This window comes from Heterodontus francisci, unplaced genomic scaffold (genome assembly GCF_036365525.1).
Source record: "Heterodontus francisci isolate sHetFra1 unplaced genomic scaffold, sHetFra1.hap1 HAP1_SCAFFOLD_516, whole genome shotgun sequence".
Classification (NCBI taxonomy): domain Eukaryota; kingdom Metazoa; phylum Chordata; class Chondrichthyes; order Heterodontiformes; family Heterodontidae; genus Heterodontus; species Heterodontus francisci.
In genome coordinates, this window is record NW_027141321.1 from 650,233 (window position 1) to 669,016 (window position 18,784).

Here is an 18,784-nt window from a genome sequence, read left to right on the forward strand (position 1 = left end):
CCCCCGGGACACAGAGTAGGATGGGTGATACCCTCGGGACGCAGAGTAGGATGGGTGATACCCTCGGGACGCAGAGTAGGATGGGAGATTCCCCCGGGACACAGAGTAGGATGGGAGATTCCCCCGGGACACAGAGTAGGATGGGAGATGCCCTCAGGACACAGAGTAGGATGGGTGATACCCTCGGGACGCAGAGTAGGATGGGAGATTCCCCCGGGACACAGAGTAGGATGGGAGATGCCCTCGGGACACAGAGTAGGATGGGAGATGCCCTCGGGACGCAGAGTAGGATGGGAGATTCCCCCGGGACGCAGTGTGGGACGGGAGATTCCCCCCCGGGACGCAGCGCGGGACGGGAGATTCCCCCCCGGGACGCAGAGTAGGATGGGAGATTCCCCCCCGGGATGCAGAGTAGGATGGGAGATTCCCCCGGGACGCAGCGCGGGACGGAAGATTCCCCCCCGGGACGCAGTGTGGGACGGGAGATTCCCCCCCGGGACGCAGCGCGGGACGGGAGATTCCCCCCCGGGGCATGGAGCTCGATGGGAGATTCCCTCCACCCCAGGAGGCAGAGCAGAACCGGAGATTCCTCCTTTTTCAGGGACTCGTGGAGCGTCTGTGTTCCAGGCGACTGACGCATGCCATGGATTCAGTTTTCTCAGAATACAGCCAACTCATTGTGTTGGGGTTGTGTCTGGGGACTTGTTGGGGCTTGTGACAGTGTCGGTCAGACCATGTCACTGTGTGTGGGACTGCTGTACCCAGAGCTGGTGTGGTGATGATCTGTAATGTAGTTTTTCTCATTATCCCTCTTGACTTGCAGGTGCTCTCTCCTTTTGCATTAACCCATCAGGAGGTAGTGGAGAGGAGACTCCTTCTCTTGGACTCTCACGAGAGGCAGAGATCGGTAGGGTTTGACTTCCAATGCACAGCATGCTCACGAACACTCTGCTTTTCTCATAATGGGATACATTCTTACCCTTGTCAATGTTTGTTCTTGGGATTTGGGCGTGACTGATCAGACCGGATTCATTGCTCACTCAAATTCCCCTGAGAAGCCTTCTCTTTTGCAGAGTTGTTTGGACACTTTTTAAGATCTGTCGGTGCTTGGTACCGCAGCGTCACGGCTGATCGCTGCCGGTAGCCCAGGAGCTGACACTGCTCCTCATTCGTGCAGATTGCTGTTGGGATAGTATGAAGGGTATGTGGCACTTCAGGCCTTTTACAGATGGGATCCAGCGACTGTTTGTTCATTGGCAGCTGAGATTTCCTCCTCTTCACCATGGCCAGAAAATACAGACACCTTCTCGTCACTGACTCCACAGGAGACTCTGAAAGTATAGCAGCCCCTGTGTGTATTATAGAGAATAGCAGCTCCTGTGTATATTATAGAGAATAGCAGCTCCTGTGTATATTATAGAGAATAGCACCTCCTGTGTATATTATAGAGAATAGCAGCCCCTGTGTATATTAGAGAGAATAGCATCTCCTGTGTGTATTATAGAGAATAGCAGCTCCTGTGTATATTCTGGAGAATAGCAGCCCCTGTGTATATTATAGAGAATAGCAGCCCCTGTGTGTATTATAGAGAATAGCAGCCCCTGTGTATATTATAGAGAATAGCAGCCCCTGTGTATATTATAGAGAATAGCACCTCCTGTGTATATTTGAGAGAATAGCAGCCCCTGTGTATATTAGAGAGAATAGCATCTCCTGTGTGTATTATAGAGAATAGCAGCTCCTGTGTATATTATAGAGAATAGCACCTCCTGTGTATATTTGAGAGAATAGCAGCTCCTGTGTATATTATAGAGAATAGCACCTCCTGTGTATATTTGAGAGAATAGCAGCCCCTGTGTATATTAGAGAGAATAGCATCTCCTGTGTGTATTATAGAGAATAGCAGCTCCTGTGTATATTCTGGAGAATAGCAGCCCCTGTGTATATTATAGAGAATAGCATCTCCTGTGTGTATTATAGAGAATAGCAGCTCCTGTGTATATTATAGAGAATAGCACCTCCTGTGTATATTTGAGAGAATAGCAGCTCCTGTGTATATTATAGAGAATAGCACCTCCTGTGTATATTTGAGAGAATAGCAGCCCCTGTGTATATTAGAGAGAATAGCATCTCCTGTGTGTATTATAGAGAATAGCAGCTCCTGTGTATATTATAGAGAATAGCACCTCCTGTGTATATTTGAGAGAATAGCAGCTCCTGTGTATATTATAGAGAATAGCACCTCCTGTGTATATTTGAGAGAATAGCAGCCCCTGTGTATATTAGAGAGAATAGCATCTCCTGTGTGTATTATAGAGAATAGCAGCTCCTGTGTATATTCTGGAGAATAGCAGCCCCTGTGTATATTATAGAGAATAGCAGCCCCTGTGTGTATTATAGAGAATAGCAGCCCCTGTGTATATTATAGAGAATAGCAGCCCCTGTGTGTATTATAGAGAATAGCAGCTCCTGTGTATATTATAGAGAATAGCAGCTCCTGTGTATATTATAGAGAATAGCAGCTCCTGTGTATATTATAGAGAATAGCAGCCCCTGTGTGTATTATAGAGAATAGCAGCCCCTGTGTATATTATAGAGAATAGCAGCCCCTGTGTGTATTATAGAGAATAGCAGCTCCTGTGTATATTATAGAGAATAGCAGCTCCTGTGTATATTATAGAGAATAGCAGCCCCTGTGTATATTATAGAGAATAGCAGCTCCTGTGTATATTATGGAGAATAGCAGCTCCTGTGTATATTATGGAGAATAGCAGCTCCTGTGTATGTTATAGAGAATAGCAGCTCCTGTGTATATTACAGAGAATAGCAGCTCCTGTGTATATTATAGAGAATAGCAGCTCCTGTGTATATTATAGAGAATAGCAGCTCCTGTGTATATTATAGAGAATAGCAGCTCCTGTGTATATTATAGAGAATAGCAGCTCCTGTGTATATTATAGAGAATAGCAGCTCCTGTGCATGTTATAGAGAGTAGCAGCTCCTGTGCATGTTATAGAGAGAAGCAGCTCCTGTGTATATTATAGTGAATAGCAGGTCCTGTGTATATTCTGGAGAATAGCATCTCCTGTGTGTATTATAGAGAATAGCAGCCCCTGTGTATATTATAGAGAATAGCAGCTCCTGTGTATATTATAGAGAATAGCAGCTCCTGTGTATATTATAGAGAATAGCAGCTCCTGTGTATATTCTAGAGAATAGCAGCCCCTGTGTGTATTATAGAGAATAGCAGCTCCTGTGTATATTATAGAGAATAGCAGCTCCTGTGTATATTCTAGAGAATAGCAGCCCCTGTGTGTATTATAGAGAATAGCAGCCCCTGTGTATATTATAGAGAATAGCAGCTCCTGTGTATATTATAGAGAATAGCAGCTCCTGTGTATATTATAGAGAATAGCAGCCCCTGTGTGTATTATAGAGAATAGCAGCCCCTGTGTATATTATAGAGAATAGCAGCTCCTGTGTATATTCTAGAGAATAGCAGCCCCTGTGTGTATTATAGAGAATAGCAGCTCCTGTGTATATTATAGAGAATAGCAGCTCCTGTGTATATTCTAGAGAATAGCAGCCCCTGTGTGTATTATAGAGAATAGCAGCTCCTGTGTATATTATAGAGAATAGCAGCTCCTGTGTATATTCTAGAGAATAGCAGCCCCTGTGTATATTATAGAGAATAGCAGCCCCTGTGTATATTCTAGAGAATAGCAGCCCCTGTGTGTATTATAGAGAATAGCAGCTCCTGTGTATATTATAGAGAATAGCAGCTCCTGTGTATATTCTAGAGAATAGCAGCCCCTGTGTATATTATAGAGAATAGCAGCCCCTGTGTATATTATAGAGAATAGCAGCCCCTGTGTGTATTATAGAGAATAGCAGCCCCTGTGTATATTATAGAGAATAGCAGCTCCTGTGTATATTCTAGAGAATAGCAGCCCCTGTGTATATTATAGAGAATAGCAGCTCCTGTGTATGTTATAGAGAATAGCAGCCCCTGTGGATATTATAGAGAATAGCAGCTCCTGTGTATATTATAGAGAATAGCATCTCCTGTGTATATTATAGAGAATAGCAGCCCCTGTGTGTATTATAGAGAATAGCAGCTCCTGTGTATATTATAGAGAATAGCAGCTCCTGTGTATATTATAGAGAATAGCAGCTCCTGTGCATGTTATAGAGAGTAGCAGCTCCTGTGCATGTTATAGAGAGAAGCAGCTCCTGTGTATATTATAGTGAATAGCAGCCCCTGTGTGTATTATAGAGAATAGCAGCTCCTGTGTATATTATAGAGAATAGCAGCTCCTGTGTATATTATAGAGAATAGCAGCTCCTGTGTATATTCTGGAGAATAGCATCTCCTGTGTATATTATAGAGAATAGCAGCCCCTGTGTATATTCTAGAGAATAGCAGCTCCTGTGTATATTCTAGAGAATAGCAGCCCCTGTGTATATTATAGAGAATAGCAGCCCCTGTGTATATTCTGGAGAATAGCATCTCCTGTGTGTATTATAGAGAATAGCAGCCCCTGTGTAAATTATAGAGAATAGCAGCCCCTGTGTATATTATAGAGAATAGCAGCCCCTGTGTATATTCTAGAGAATAGCAGCTCCTGTGTATATTCTAGAGAATAGCAGCCCCTGTGTATATTATAGAGAATAGCAGCCCCTGTGTATATTATAGAGAATAGCAACCCCTGTGTATATTATAGAGAATAGCAGCCCCTGTGTGTATTATAGAGAATAGCATCTCCTGTGTGTATTATAGAGAATAGCAGCCCCTGTGTATATTATAGAGAATAGCAGCCCCTGTGTATATTATAGAGAATAGCAGCCCCTGTGTATATTCTAGAGAATAGCAGCTCCTGTGTATATTCTAGAGAATAGCAGCCCCTGTGTATATTATAGAGAATAGCAGCCCCTGTGTATATTATAGAGAATAGCAGCTCCTGTGCATGTTATAGAGAATAGCAGCCCCTGTGTATATTATAGAGAATAGCAGCCCCTGTGTATATTCTGGAGAATAGCATCTCCTGTGTGTATTATAGAGAATAGCAGCTCCTGTGTATATTCTAGAGAATAGCAGCCCCTGTGTATATTATAGAGAATAGCAGCTCCTGTGTGTATTATAGAGAATAGCAGCCCCTGTGTGTATTATAGAGAATAGCAGCCCCTGTGTGTATTATAGAGAATAGCAGCTCCTGTGTGTATTATAGAGAATAGCAGCCCCTGTGTGTATTATAGAGAATAGCAGCTCCTGTGTGTATTATAGAGAATAGCAGCCCCTGTGTGTATTATAGAGAATAGCAGCCCCTGTGTATATTATAGAGAATAGCAGCTACTGTGTGTATTATAGAGAATAGCAGCCCCTGTGTATATTATAGTGAATAGCAGCCCCTGTGTATATTATAGTGAATAGCAGCTCCTGTGTATATTATAGAGAATAGCACCTCCTGTGTATGTTACAGAGAATAGCAGCCCCTGTGTATATTACAGAGAATAGCAGCTCCTGTGTGTATTATAGAGAATAGCAGCTCCTGTGTATATTACAGAGAATAGCAGCTCCTGTGTGTATTATAGAGAATAGCAGCTCCTGTGTATATTACAGAGAATAGCAGCTCCTGTGTATATTACAGAGAATAGCAGCTCCTGTGTGTATTACAGAGAATAGCAGCTCCTGTGTGTATTATAGAGAAAAGCAGCTCCTGTGTGTATTTTCGAGAATAGCAGCTCCTGTGTGTATTATAGAGAATAGCAGCTCCTGTATGTATTATAGAGAATAGCAGCTCCTGTGTATATTATAGAGAATAGCACCTCCTGTGTATATTATAGAGAATAGCAGCTCCTGTGTATATTATAGTGAATAGCAGGTCCTGTGTGTATTATAGAGAATAGCAGCTCCTGTGTATATTCTGGAGAATAGCATCTCCTGTGTGTATTATAGAGAATAGCAGCTCCTGTGTATATTATAGAGAATAGCAGCTCCTGTGTATATTCTAGAGAATAGCAGCCCCTGTGTGTATTATAGAGAATAGCAGCTCCTGTGTATATTATAGAGAATAGCAGCTCCTGTGTATATTCTAGAGAATAGCAGCCCCTGTGTATATTATAGAGAATAGCAGCCCCTGTGTATATTCTAGAGAATAGCAGCCCCTGTGTGTATTATAGAGAATAGCAGCTCCTGTGTATATTATAGAGAATAGCAGCTCCTGTGTATATTCTAGAGAATAGCAGCCCCTGTGTATATTATAGAGAATAGCAGCCCCTGTGTATATTATAGAGAATAGCAGCCCCTGTGTGTATTATAGAGAATAGCAGCCCCTGTGTATATTATAGAGAATAGCAGCTCCTGTGTATATTCTAGAGAATAGCAGCCCCTGTGTATATTATAGAGAATAGCAGCTCCTGTGTATGTTATAGAGAATAGCAGCCCCTGTGGATATTATAGAGAATAGCAGCTCCTGTGTATATTATAGAGAATAGCATCTCCTGTGTATATTATAGAGAATAGCAGCCCCTGTGTGTATTATAGAGAATAGCAGCTCCTGTGTATATTATAGAGAATAGCAGCTCCTGTGTATATTATAGAGAATAGCAGCTCCTGTGCATGTTATAGAGAGTAGCAGCTCATGTGCATGTTATAGAGAGAAGCAGCTCCTGTGTATATTATAGTGAATAGCAGGTCCTGTGTGTATTATAGAGAATAGCAGCTCCTGTGTATATTCTGGAGAATAGCATCTCCTGTGTGTATTATAGAGAATAGCAGCCCCTGTGTAAATTATAGAGAATAGCAGCCCCTGTGTATATTATAGAGAATAGCAGCCCCTGTGTATATTCTAGAGAATAGCAGCTCCTGTGTATATTCTAGAGAATAGCAGCCCCTGTGTATATTATAGAGAATAGCAGCCCCTGTGTATATTATAGAGAATAGCAACCCCTGTGTATATTATAGAGAATAGCAACCCCTGTGTATATTATAGAGAATAGCAGCCCCTGTGTGTATTATAGAGAATAGCATCTCCTGTGTGTATTATAGAGAATAGCAGCCCCTGTGTATATTATAGAGAATAGCAGCCCCTGTGTATATTATAGAGAATAGCAGCCCCTGTGTATATTCTAGAGAATAGCAGCTCCTGTGTATATTCTAGAGAATAGCAGCCCCTGTGTATATTATAGAGAATAGCAGCCCCTGTGTATATTATAGAGAATAGCAGCTCCTGTGCATGTTATAGAGAATAGCAGCCCCTGTGTATATTATAGAGAATAGCAGCCCCTGTGTATATTCTGGAGAATAGCATCTCCTGTGTGTATTATAGAGAATAGCAGCTCCTGTGTATATTCTAGAGAATAGCAGCCCCTGTGTATATTATAGAGAATAGCAGCTCCTGTGTGTATTATAGAGAATAGCAGCCCCTGTGTGTATTATAGAGAATAGCAGCCCCTGTGTGTATTATAGAGAATAGCAGCTCCTGTGTGTATTATAGAGAATAGCAGCCCCTGTGTGTATTATAGAGAATAGCAGCTCCTGTGTGTATTATAGAGAATAGCAGCCCCTGTGTGTATTATAGAGAATAGCAGCCCCTGTGTATATTATAGAGAATAGCAGCTACTGTGTGTATTATAGAGAATAGCAGCCCCTGTGTATATTATAGTGAATAGCAGCCCCTGTGTATATTATAGTGAATAGCAGCTCCTGTGTATATTATAGAGAATAGCACCTCCTGTGTATGTTACAGAGAATAGCAGCCCCTGTGTATATTACAGAGAATAGCAGCTCCTGTGTGTATTATAGAGAATAGCAGCTCCTGTGTATATTACAGAGAATAGCAGCTCCTGTGTGTATTATAGAGAATAGCAGCTCCTGTGTATATTACAGAGAATAGCAGCTCCTGTGTGTATTACAGAGAATAGCAGCTCCTGTGTGTATTATAGAGAAAAGCAGCTCCTGTGTGTATTTTCGAGAATAGCAGCTCCTGTGTGTATTATAGAGAATAGCAGCTCCTGTATGTATTATAGAGAATAGCAGCTCCTGTGTATATTATAGAGAATAGCACCTCCTGTGTATATTATAGAGAATAGCAGCTCCTGTGTATATTATAGTGAATAGCAGGTCCTGTGTGTATTATAGAGAATAGCAGCTCCTGTGTATATTCTGGAGAATAGCATCTCCTGTGTGTATTATAGAGAATAGCAGCCCCTGTGTAAATTATAGAGAATAGCAGCCCCTGTGTATATTATAGAGAATAGCAGCCCCTGTGTATATTCTAGAGAATAGCAGCTCCTGTGTATATTCTAGAGAATAGCAGCCCCTGTGTATATTATAGAGAATAGCAGCCCCTGTGTATATTATAGAGAATAGCAACCCCTGTGTATATTATAGAGAATAGCAGCCCCTGTGTGTATTATAGAGAATAGCATCTCCTGTGTGTATTATAGAGAATAGCAGCCCCTGTGTATATTATAGAGAATAGCAGCCCCTGTGTATATTATAGAGAATAGCAGCCCCTGTGTATATTCTAGAGAATAGCAGCTCCTGTGTATATTCTAGAGAATAGCAGCCCCTGTGTATATTATAGAGAATAGCAGCCCCTGTGTATATTATAGAGAATAGCAGCTCCTGTGCATGTTATAGAGAATAGCAGCCCCTGTGTATATTATAGAGAATAGCAGCCCCTGTGTATATTCTGGAGAATAGCATCTCCTGTGTGTATTATAGAGAATAGCAGCTCCTGTGTATATTCTAGAGAATAGCAGCCCCTGTGTATATTATAGAGAATAGCAGCTCCTGTGTGTATTATAGAGAATAGCAGCCCCTGTGTGTATTATAGAGAATAGCAGCCCCTGTGTGTATTATAGAGAATAGCAGCTCCTGTGTGTATTATAGAGAATAGCAGCCCCTGTGTGTATTATAGAGAATAGCAGCTCCTGTGTGTATTATAGAGAATAGCAGCCCCTGTGTGTATTATAGAGAATAGCAGCCCCTGTGTATATTATAGAGAATAGCAGCTACTGTGTGTATTATAGAGAATAGCAGCCCCTGTGTATATTATAGTGAATAGCAGCCCCTGTGTATATTATAGTGAATAGCAGCTCCTGTGTATATTATAGAGAATAGCACCTCCTGTGTATGTTACAGAGAATAGCAGCCCCTGTGTATATTACAGAGAATAGCAGCTCCTGTGTGTATTATAGAGAATAGCAGCCCCTGTGTATATTATAGTGAATAGCAGCCCCTGTGTATATTATAGTGAATAGCAGCTCCTGTGTATATTATAGAGAATAGCACCTCCTGTGTATGTTACAGAGAATAGCAGCCCCTGTGTATATTACAGAGAATAGCAGCTCCTGTGTGTATTATAGAGAATAGCAGCTCCTGTGTATATTACAGAGAATAGCAGCTCCTGTGTGTATTATAGAGAATAGCAGCTCCTGTGTATATTACAGAGAATAGCAGCTCCTGTGTGTATTACAGAGAATAGCAGCTCCTGTGTGTATTATAGAGAAAAGCAGCTCCTGTGTGTATTTTCGAGAATAGCAGCTCCTGTGTGTATTATAGAGAATAGCAGCTCCTGTATGTATGATAGAGAATAGCAGCTCCTGTGTATATTATAGAGAATAGCACCTCCTGTGTATATTATAGAGAATAGCAGCTCCTGTGTATATTATAGAGAATAGCAGTCCCTGTGTGTATTATAGAGAATAGCAGCTCCTGTGTGTATTATAGAGAATAGCTGCTCCTGTGTATATTATAGAGAATAGCAGCTCCTGTGTATATTATAGAGAATAGCAGCCCCTGTGTGTATTATAGAGAATAGCACCTCCTGTGTATATTATAGAGAATAGCAGCTCCTGTGTATATTATAGAGAATAGCAGCCCCTGTGTGTATTATAGAGAATAGCAGCCCCTGTGTATATTATAGAGAATAGCAGCTCCTGTGTATATTATAGAGAATAGCAGCCCCTGTGTATATTATAGAGAATAGCAGCTCCTGTGGATATTATAGAGAATAGCAGCTCCTGTATATATTATAGAGAATAGCAGCCCCTGTGTATATAATAGAGAATAGCAGCTCCTGTGTATATTATAGAGAATAGCAGCTCCTGTGTGTATTATAGAGAATAGCACCTCCTGTGTATATTATAGAGAATAGCAGCTCCTGTGTGTATTATAGAGAATAGCAGCTCCTGTGTATATTATAGAGAATAGCAGCCCCTGTGTATATTATAGAGAATAGCAGCTCCTGTGTATATTATAGAGAATAGCACCTCCTGTGTATATTATAGAGAATAGCAGCTCCTGTGTGTATTATAGAGAATAGCAGCTCCTGTGTATATTATAGAGAATAGCAGCTCCTGTGTGTATTATAGAGAATAGCAGCCCCTGTGTATATTATAGAGAATAGCAGCTCCTGTGTGTATTATAGAGAATAGCAGCCCCTGTGTATATTATAGAGAATAGCAGCTCCTGTGTGTATTATAGAGAATAGCAGCCCCTGTGTATATTATAGAGAATAGCACCTCCTGTGTGTATTATAGAGAATAGCAGCTCCTGTGTATATTATAGAGAATAGCAGCTCCTGTGTGTATTATAGAGAATAGCAACCCCTGTGTGTATTATAGAGAATAGCATCTCCTGTGTGTATTATAGAGAATAGCATCTCCTGTGTGTATTATAGAGAATAGCAGCTCCTGTGTCTATTATAGAGAATAGCACCTCCTGTGTGTATTATAGAGAATAGCACCTCCTGTGTGTATTATAGAGAATAGCAGCTCCTGTGTGTATTATAGAGAATAGCAGCTCCTGTGTCTATTATAGAGAATAGCAGCCCCTGTGTGTATTATAGAGAATAGCAGCTCCTGTGTCTATTATAGAGAATAGCACCTCCTGTGTGTATTATAGAGAATAGCACCTCCTGTGTATATTATAGAGAATAGCAGCTCCTGTGTGTATTATAGAGAATAGCAGCTCCTGTGTGTATTATAGAGAATAGCAGCTCCTGTGTGTATTATAGAGAATAGCAGCTCCTGTGTCTATTATAGAGAATAGCAGCCCCTGTGTGTATTATAGAGAATAGCAGCTCCTGTGTCTATTATAGAGAATAGCACCTCCTGTGTGTATTATAGAGAATAGCACCTCCTGTGTATATTATAGAGAATAGCAGCTCCTGTGTGTATTATAGAGAATAGCAGCTCCTGTGTATATTATAGAGAATAGCAGCTCCTGTGTATATTATAGAGAATAGCATCTCCTGTGTGTATTATAGAGAATAGCAGCTCCTGTGTATATTATAGAGAATAGCAGCTCCTGTGTGTATTATAGAGAATAGCAACCCCTGTGTGTATTATAGAGAATAGCATCTCCTGTGTGTATTATAGAGAATAGCATCTCCTGTGTGTATTATAGAGAATAGCAGCTCCTGTGTCTATTATAGAGAATAGCACCTCCTGTGTGTATTATAGAGAATAGCACCTCCTGTGTGTATTATAGAGAATAGCAGCTCCTGTGTGTATTATAGAGAATAGCAGCTCCTGTGTCTATTATAGAGAATAGCAGCCCCTGTGTGTATTATAGAGAATAGCAGCTCCTGTGTCTATTATAGAGAATAGCACCTCCTGTGTGTATTATAGTGAATAGCAGCCCCTGTGTATATTATAGAGAATAGCAGCTCCTGTGTGTATTATAGAGAATAGCAACCCCTGTGTGTATTATAGAGAATAGCAGCCCCTGTGTATATTATAGAGAATAGCAGCTCCTGTGTGTATTATAGAGAATAGCAGCCCCTGTGTATATTATAGAGAATAGCAGCTCCTGTGTGTATTATAGAGAATAGCAGCCCCTGTGTATATTATAGAGAATAGCAGCTCCTGTGTGTATTATAGAGAATAGCAACCCCTGTGTGTATTATAGAGAATAGCATCTCCTGTGTGTATTATAGAGAATAGCATCTCCTGTGTGTATTATAGAGAATAGCAGCTCCTGTGTATATTATAGAGAATAGCAGCTCCTGTGTGTATTATAGAGAATAGCAACCCCTGTGTGTATTATAGAGAATAGCAGCTCCTGTGTGTATTATAGAGAATAGCAGCCCCTGTGTATATTATAGAGAATAGCACCTCCTGTGTGTATTATAGAGAATAGCAGCCCCTGTGTATATTATAGAGAATAGCAGCTCCTGTGTGTATTATAGAGAATAGCAACCCCTGTGTGTATTATAGAGAATAGCATCTCCTGTGTGTATTATAGAGAATAGCAGCTCCTGTGTGTATTATAGAGAATAGCAGCTCCTGTGTGTATTATAAAGAATAGCACCTCCTGTGTATATTATAGAGAATAGCAGCTCCTGTGTATATTATAGAGAATAGCAGCTCCTGTGTGTATTATAGAGAATAGCAGCTCCTGTGTGTATTATAGAGAATAGCAGCTCCTGTGTATATTATAGAGAATAGCAGCTCCTGTGTATATTATAGAGAATAGCAGCTCCTGTGTATATTATACAGAATAGCAGCCCCTGTGTATATTATGGAGAATAGCAGCCCCTGTGTATATTATGGAGAATAGCAGCTCCTGTGTGTATTATAGAGAATAGCAGCTCCTGTGTGTATTATAGAGAGTAGCAGCTCCTGTGTGTATTATAGAGAATAGCAGCTCCTGTGTGTATTATAGAGAATAGCAGGTCCTGTGTATATTATAGAGAGTAGCAGCTCCTGTGTGTATTATAGAGAATAGCACCTCCTGTGTGTATTATAGAGAATAGCAGCTCCTGTGTATATTATAGAGAATAGCACCTCCTGTGTGTATTATAGAGAATAGCAGCTCCTGTGTGTATTATAGAGAATAGCAGCTCCTGTGTGTATTATAGAGAATAGCAGCTCCTGTGTGTATTATAGAGAATAGCAGCTCCTGTGTATATTATAGAGAATAGCACCTCCTGTGTGTATTATAGAGAATAGCAGCTCCTGTGTGTATTATAGAGAATAGCAGCTCCTGTGTGTATTATAGAGAATAGCAGCTCCTGTGTATATTATAGAGAATAGCAGCTCCTGTGTGTATTATAGAGAATAGCAGCTCCTGTGTATATTATAGAGAATAGCAGCTCCTGTGTGTATTATAGAGAATAGCAGCTCCTGTGTGTATTATAGAGAATAGCACCTCCTGTGTGTATTATAGAGAATAGCAGCTCCTGTGTGTATTATAGAGAATAGCAGCTCCTGTGTGTATTATAGAGAATAGCAGCTCCTGTGTGTATTATAGAGAATAGCAGCTCCTGTGTGTATTATAGAGAATAGCAGCTCCTGTGTGTATTATAGAGAATAGCAGCTCCTGTGTGTATTATAGAGAATAGCACCTCCTGTGTGTATTATAGAGAATAGCAGCTCCTGTGTGTATTATAGAGAATAGCAGCTCCTGTGTGTATTATAGAGAATAGCAGCTCCTGTGTGTATTATAGAGAATAGCAGCTCCTGTGTGTATTATAGAGAATAGCAGCTCCTGTGTGTATTATAGAGAATAGCAGCTCCTGTGTATATTATAGAGAATAGCAGCTCCTGTGTGTATTATAGAGAATAGCAGCTCCTGTGTATATTATAGAGAATAGCACCTCCTGTGTGTATTATAGAGAATAGCAGCTCCTGTGTGTATTATAGAGAATAGCAGCTCCTGTGTGTATTATAGAGAATAGCAGCTCCTGTGTGTATTATAGAGAATAGCAGCTCCTGTGTGTATTATAGAGAATAGCAGCTCCTGTGTGTATTATAGAGAATAGCAGCACCTGTGTATATTATAGAGAATAGCACCTCCTGTGTGTATTATAGAGAATAGCAGCTCCTGTGTGTATTATAGAGAATAGCAGCTCCTGTGTGTATTATAGAGAATAGCAGCTCCTGTGTATATTATAGAGAATAGCACCTCCTGTGTGTATTATAGAGAATAGCAGCTCCTGTGTGTATTATAGAGAATAGCAGCTCCTGTGTGTATTATAGAGAATAGCAGCCCCTGTGTATATTATAGAGAATAGCAGCTCCTGTGTATATTATAGAGAATAGCAGCTCCTGTGTGTATTATAGAGAATAGCAGCTCCTGTGTGTATTATAGAGAATAGCAGCTCCTGTGTGTATTATAGAAAACAGCAGCTCCTGTGTATATTATAGAGAATAGCAGCTCCTGTGTATATTATAGAGAATAGCACCTCTTGTGTATATTATAGAGAATAGCACCTCTTGTGTATATTATAGAGAATAGCAGCTCCTGTGTATATTATAGAGAATAGCAGCTCCTGTGTATATTATAGAGAATAGCAGCTCCTGTGTATATTATAGAGAATAGCAGCTCCTGTGTGTATTATAGAGAATAGCACCTCCTGTGTGTATTATAGAGAATAGCAGCTCCTGTGTATATTATAGAGAATAGCAGCTCCTGTGTATATTATAGAGAATAGCACCTCCTGTGTGTATTACAGAGAATAGCAGCTCCTGTGTATATTATAGAGAATAGCAGCCCCTGTGTATATTATAGAGAATAGCAGCCCCTGTGTATATTATGGAGAATAGCAGCCCCTGTGTATATTATGGAGAATATCAGCTCCTGTGTATATTATAGAGAATAGCAGCCCCTGTGTATATTATAGAGAATAGCAGCCCCTGTGTATATTATGGAGAATAGCAACCCCTGTGTATATTATAGAGAATAGCATCTCCTGTGTGTATTATAGAGAATAGCAGCTCCTGTGTATATTAGAGAATAGCAGCCCCTGTGTATATTATGGAGAATATCAGCTCCTGTGTATATTATAGAGAATAGCAGCCCCTGTGTATATTATAGTGAATGGCAGCTCTTGTGTATATTATAGAGAATGGCAGCCCCTGTGTATATTATAGAGAATAGCAGCCCCTGTGTATATTAGAGAATAGCAGCCCCTGTGTATATTAGAGAATAGCAGCCCCTGTGTATATTATAGAGAACAGCAGCTCCTGTGTAGATTATAGAGAACAGCACCTCCTGTGTATATTATAGAGAACAGCACCTCCTGTGTATATTATAGAGAATAGCAGCTCCTGTGTATATTATAGAGAATAGCAGCTCCTGTGTATATTATAGAGAATAGCAGCTCCTGTGTATATTATAGAGAATAGCACCTCTTGTGTATATTATAGAGAATAGCAGCTCCTGTGTATATTATAGAGAATAGCAGCTCCTGTGTATATTATAGAGAATAGCAGCTCCTGTGTATATTAGAGAGAATAGCAGCCCCTGTGTATATTAGAGAGAATAGCAGGTCCTGTGTATATTATAGAGAATAGCACCTCTTGTGTATATTATAGAGAATAGCAGCCCCTGTGTATATTATAGAGAATAGAACCTCCTGTGTATATTATAGAGAATAGCACCTCCTGTGTATATTAGAGAGAATAGCACCTCCTGTGTATATTAGAGAGAATAGCAGGTCCTGTGTATATTAGAGAGAATAGCAGGTCCTGTGTATATTAGAGAGAATAGCACCTCCTGTGTATATTAGAGAGAATAGCACCTCCTGTGTATATTAGAGAGAATAGCACCTCCTGTGTATATTAGAGAGAATAACAGGTCCTGTGTATATTAGAGAGAATAGCAGGTCCTGTGTATATTAGAGAGAATAGCAGGTCCTGTGTGTATTATAGAGAATAGCACCTCTTGTGTATATTATAGAGAATAGCAGCTCCTGTGTATATTAGAGAGAATAGCACCTCCTGTGTATATTAGAGAGAATAGCACCTCCTGTGTATATTAGAGAGAATAGCACCTCCTGTGTATATTAGAGAGAATAACAGGTCCTGTGTATATTAGAGAGAATAACAGGTCCTGTGTATATTAGAGAGAATAGCAGGTCCTGTGTATATTAGAGAGAATAGCAGGTCCTGTGTGTATTATAGAGAATAGCACCTCTTGTGTATATTATAGAGAATAGCAGCTCCTGTGTATATTAGAGAGAATAGCAGGTCCTGTGTATATTAGAGAGAATAGCAGGTCCTGTGTGTATTATAGAGAATAGCACCTCTTGTGTATATTATAGAGAATAGCAGCTCCTGTGTATATTAGAGAGAATAGCACCTCCTGTGTGTATTATAGAGAATAGCACCTCCTGTGTATATTAGAGAGAATAGCAGCTCCTGTGTATATTAGAGAGAATAGCACCTCCTGTGTGTATTATAGAGAATAGCACCTCCTGTGTATATTAGAGAGAATAGCACCTCCTGTGTATATTAGAGAGAATAGCACCTCCTGTGTATATTAGAGAGAATAGCAGCTCCTGTGTATATTAGAGAGAATAGCACCTCCTGTGGATATTATAGAGAATAGCACCTCCTGTGGATATTATAGAGAATAGCAGCCCCTGTGTATATTATAGAGAATAGCAGCTCCTGTGTATATTAGAGAGAATAGCAGCCCCTGTGTGTATTATAGAGAATAGCAGCCCCTGTGTATATTATAGAGAATAGCAGCTCCTGTGTATATTAGAGAGAATAGCAGCTCCTGTGTGTATTATAGAGAATAGCAGCCCCTGTGTATATTATAGAGAATAGCAGCTCCTGTGTATATTAGAGAGAATAGCAGCCCCTGTGTGTATTATAGAGAATAGCAGCCCCTGTGTATATTATAGAGAATAGCAGCTCCTGTGTATATTAGAGAGAATAGCAGCTCCTGTGTGTATTATAGAGAATAGCAGCCCCTGTGTATATTATAGAGAATAGCAGCTCCTGTGTATATTATAGAGAATAGCAGCTCCTGTGTATATTAGAGAGAATAGCAGCTCCTGTGTATATTAGAGAGAATAGCAGCTCCTGTGTATATTAGAGAGAATAGCACCTCCTGTGGATATTAGAGAGAATAGCACCTCCTGTGGATATTATAGAGAATAGCAGCCCCTGTGTATATTATAGAGAATAGCAGCTCCTGTGTATATTAGAGAGAATAGCAGCCCCTGTGTGTATTATAGAGAATAGCAGCCCCTGTGTATATTATAGAGAATAGCAGCTCCTGTGTATATTAGAGAGAATAGCACCTCCTGTGTATATTAGAGAGAATAACAGGTCCTGTGTATATTATAGAGAATAGCAGCTCCTGTGTGTATTATAGAGAATAGCAGCTCCTGTGTATATTAGAGAGAATAGCAGCCCCTGTGTGTATTATAGAGAATAGCAGCCCCTGTGTATATTATAGAGAATAGCAGCTCCTGTGTATATTAGAGAGAATAGCAGCCCCTGTGTGTATTATAGAGAATAGCAGCCCCTGTGTATATTATAGAGAATAGCAGCTCCTGTGTATATTAGAGAGAATAGCAGCCCCTGTGTGTATTATAGAGAATAGCAGCCCCTGTGTATATTATAGAGAATAGCAGCTCCTGTGTATATTAGAGAGAATAGCACCTCCTGTGTATATTAGAGAGAATAACAGGTCCTGTGTATATTATAGAGAATAGCAGCTCCTGTGTATATTAGAGAGAATAGCAGCCCCTGTGTGTATTATAGAGAATAGCAGCTCCTGTGTATATTAGAGAGAATAGCAGCCCCTGTGTATATTAGAGAGAATAGCAGCCCCTGTGTGTATTATAGAGAATAGCAGCCCCTGTGTATATTATAGAGAATAGCAGCTCCTGTGTATATTAGAGAGAATAGCACCTCCTGTGTATATTAGAGAGAATAACAGGTCCTGTGTATATTATAGAGAATAGCACCTCCTGTGGATATTAGAGAGAATAGCACCTCCTGTGGATATTATAGAGAATAGCAGCCCCTGTGTATATTAGAGAGAATAGTACCTCCTGTGTATATAATAGAGAATAGCAGCTCCTGTGTGTATTATAGAGAATAGCAGCCCCTGTGTATATTAGAGAGAATAGCAGCTCCTGTGTATATTATAGAGAATAGCAGCCCCTGTGTATATTAGAGAGAATAGCACCTCCTGTGTATATTATAGAGAATAGCAGCTCCTGTGTATATTAGAGAGAATAGCAGCTCCTGTGTGTATTATAGAGAATAGCAGCTCCTGTGTGTATTATAGAGAATAGCAGCTCCTGTGTATATTATAGAGAATAGCAGCTCCTGTGTATATTATAGAGAATAGCAGCTCCTGTGTATATTAGAGAGAATAGCACCTCCTGTGTATATTATAGAGAATAGCAGCTCCTGTGTATATTAGAGAGAATAGCACCTCCTGTGTATATTATAGAGAATAGCAGCTCCTGTGTGTATTATAGAGAATAGCAGCTCCTGTGTATATTATAGAGAATAGCAGCTCCTGTGTATATTATAGAGAATAGCACCTCCTGTGGATATTATAGAGAATAGCAGCCCCTGTGTACATTAGAGAGAATAGCACCTCCTGTGTATATTATAGAGAATAGCAGCTCCTGTGTATATTAGAGAGAATAGCAGCTCCTGTGTATATTATAGAGAATAGCAGCTCCTGTGTATATTATAGAGAATAGCAGCTCCTGTGTATATTATAGAGAATAGCAGCTCCTGTGTGTATTATAGAGAATAGCAGCCCCTGTGTGTATTATAGAGAATAGCAGCCCCTGTGTATATTAGAGAGAATAGCAACCCCTGTGTATATTATAGAGAATAGCAGCCCCTGTGTATATTATAGAGAATAGCAGCTCCTGTGTATATTATAGAGAATAGCACCTCCTGTGTATATTATAGAGAATAGCAGCTCCTGTGTGTATTATGGAGAATAGCACCTCCTGTGTATATTATAGAGAATAGCAGCTCCTGTGTATATTATAGAGAATAGCAC

General features: G+C 40.2%; 1 protein-coding gene across 4 annotated transcripts in view; it reads left to right on the forward strand.

Annotated features, from left to right (window-relative positions):
- The window catches only part of lrrc71 (leucine rich repeat containing 71), a 524,948-nt gene that overhangs the window by 301,919 nt on the left and 204,245 nt on the right, over positions 1 to 18,784 (forward strand). For all 4 annotated transcript variants that reach the window (XM_068027025.1, XM_068027027.1, XM_068027028.1 and 1 more), the window contains exon 10: positions 824 to 907. In XM_068027025.1, the coding sequence (XP_067883126.1) occupies positions 824 to 907 (84 nt within the window). The remainder of the gene's footprint in view (positions 1 to 823; positions 908 to 18,784) is intronic.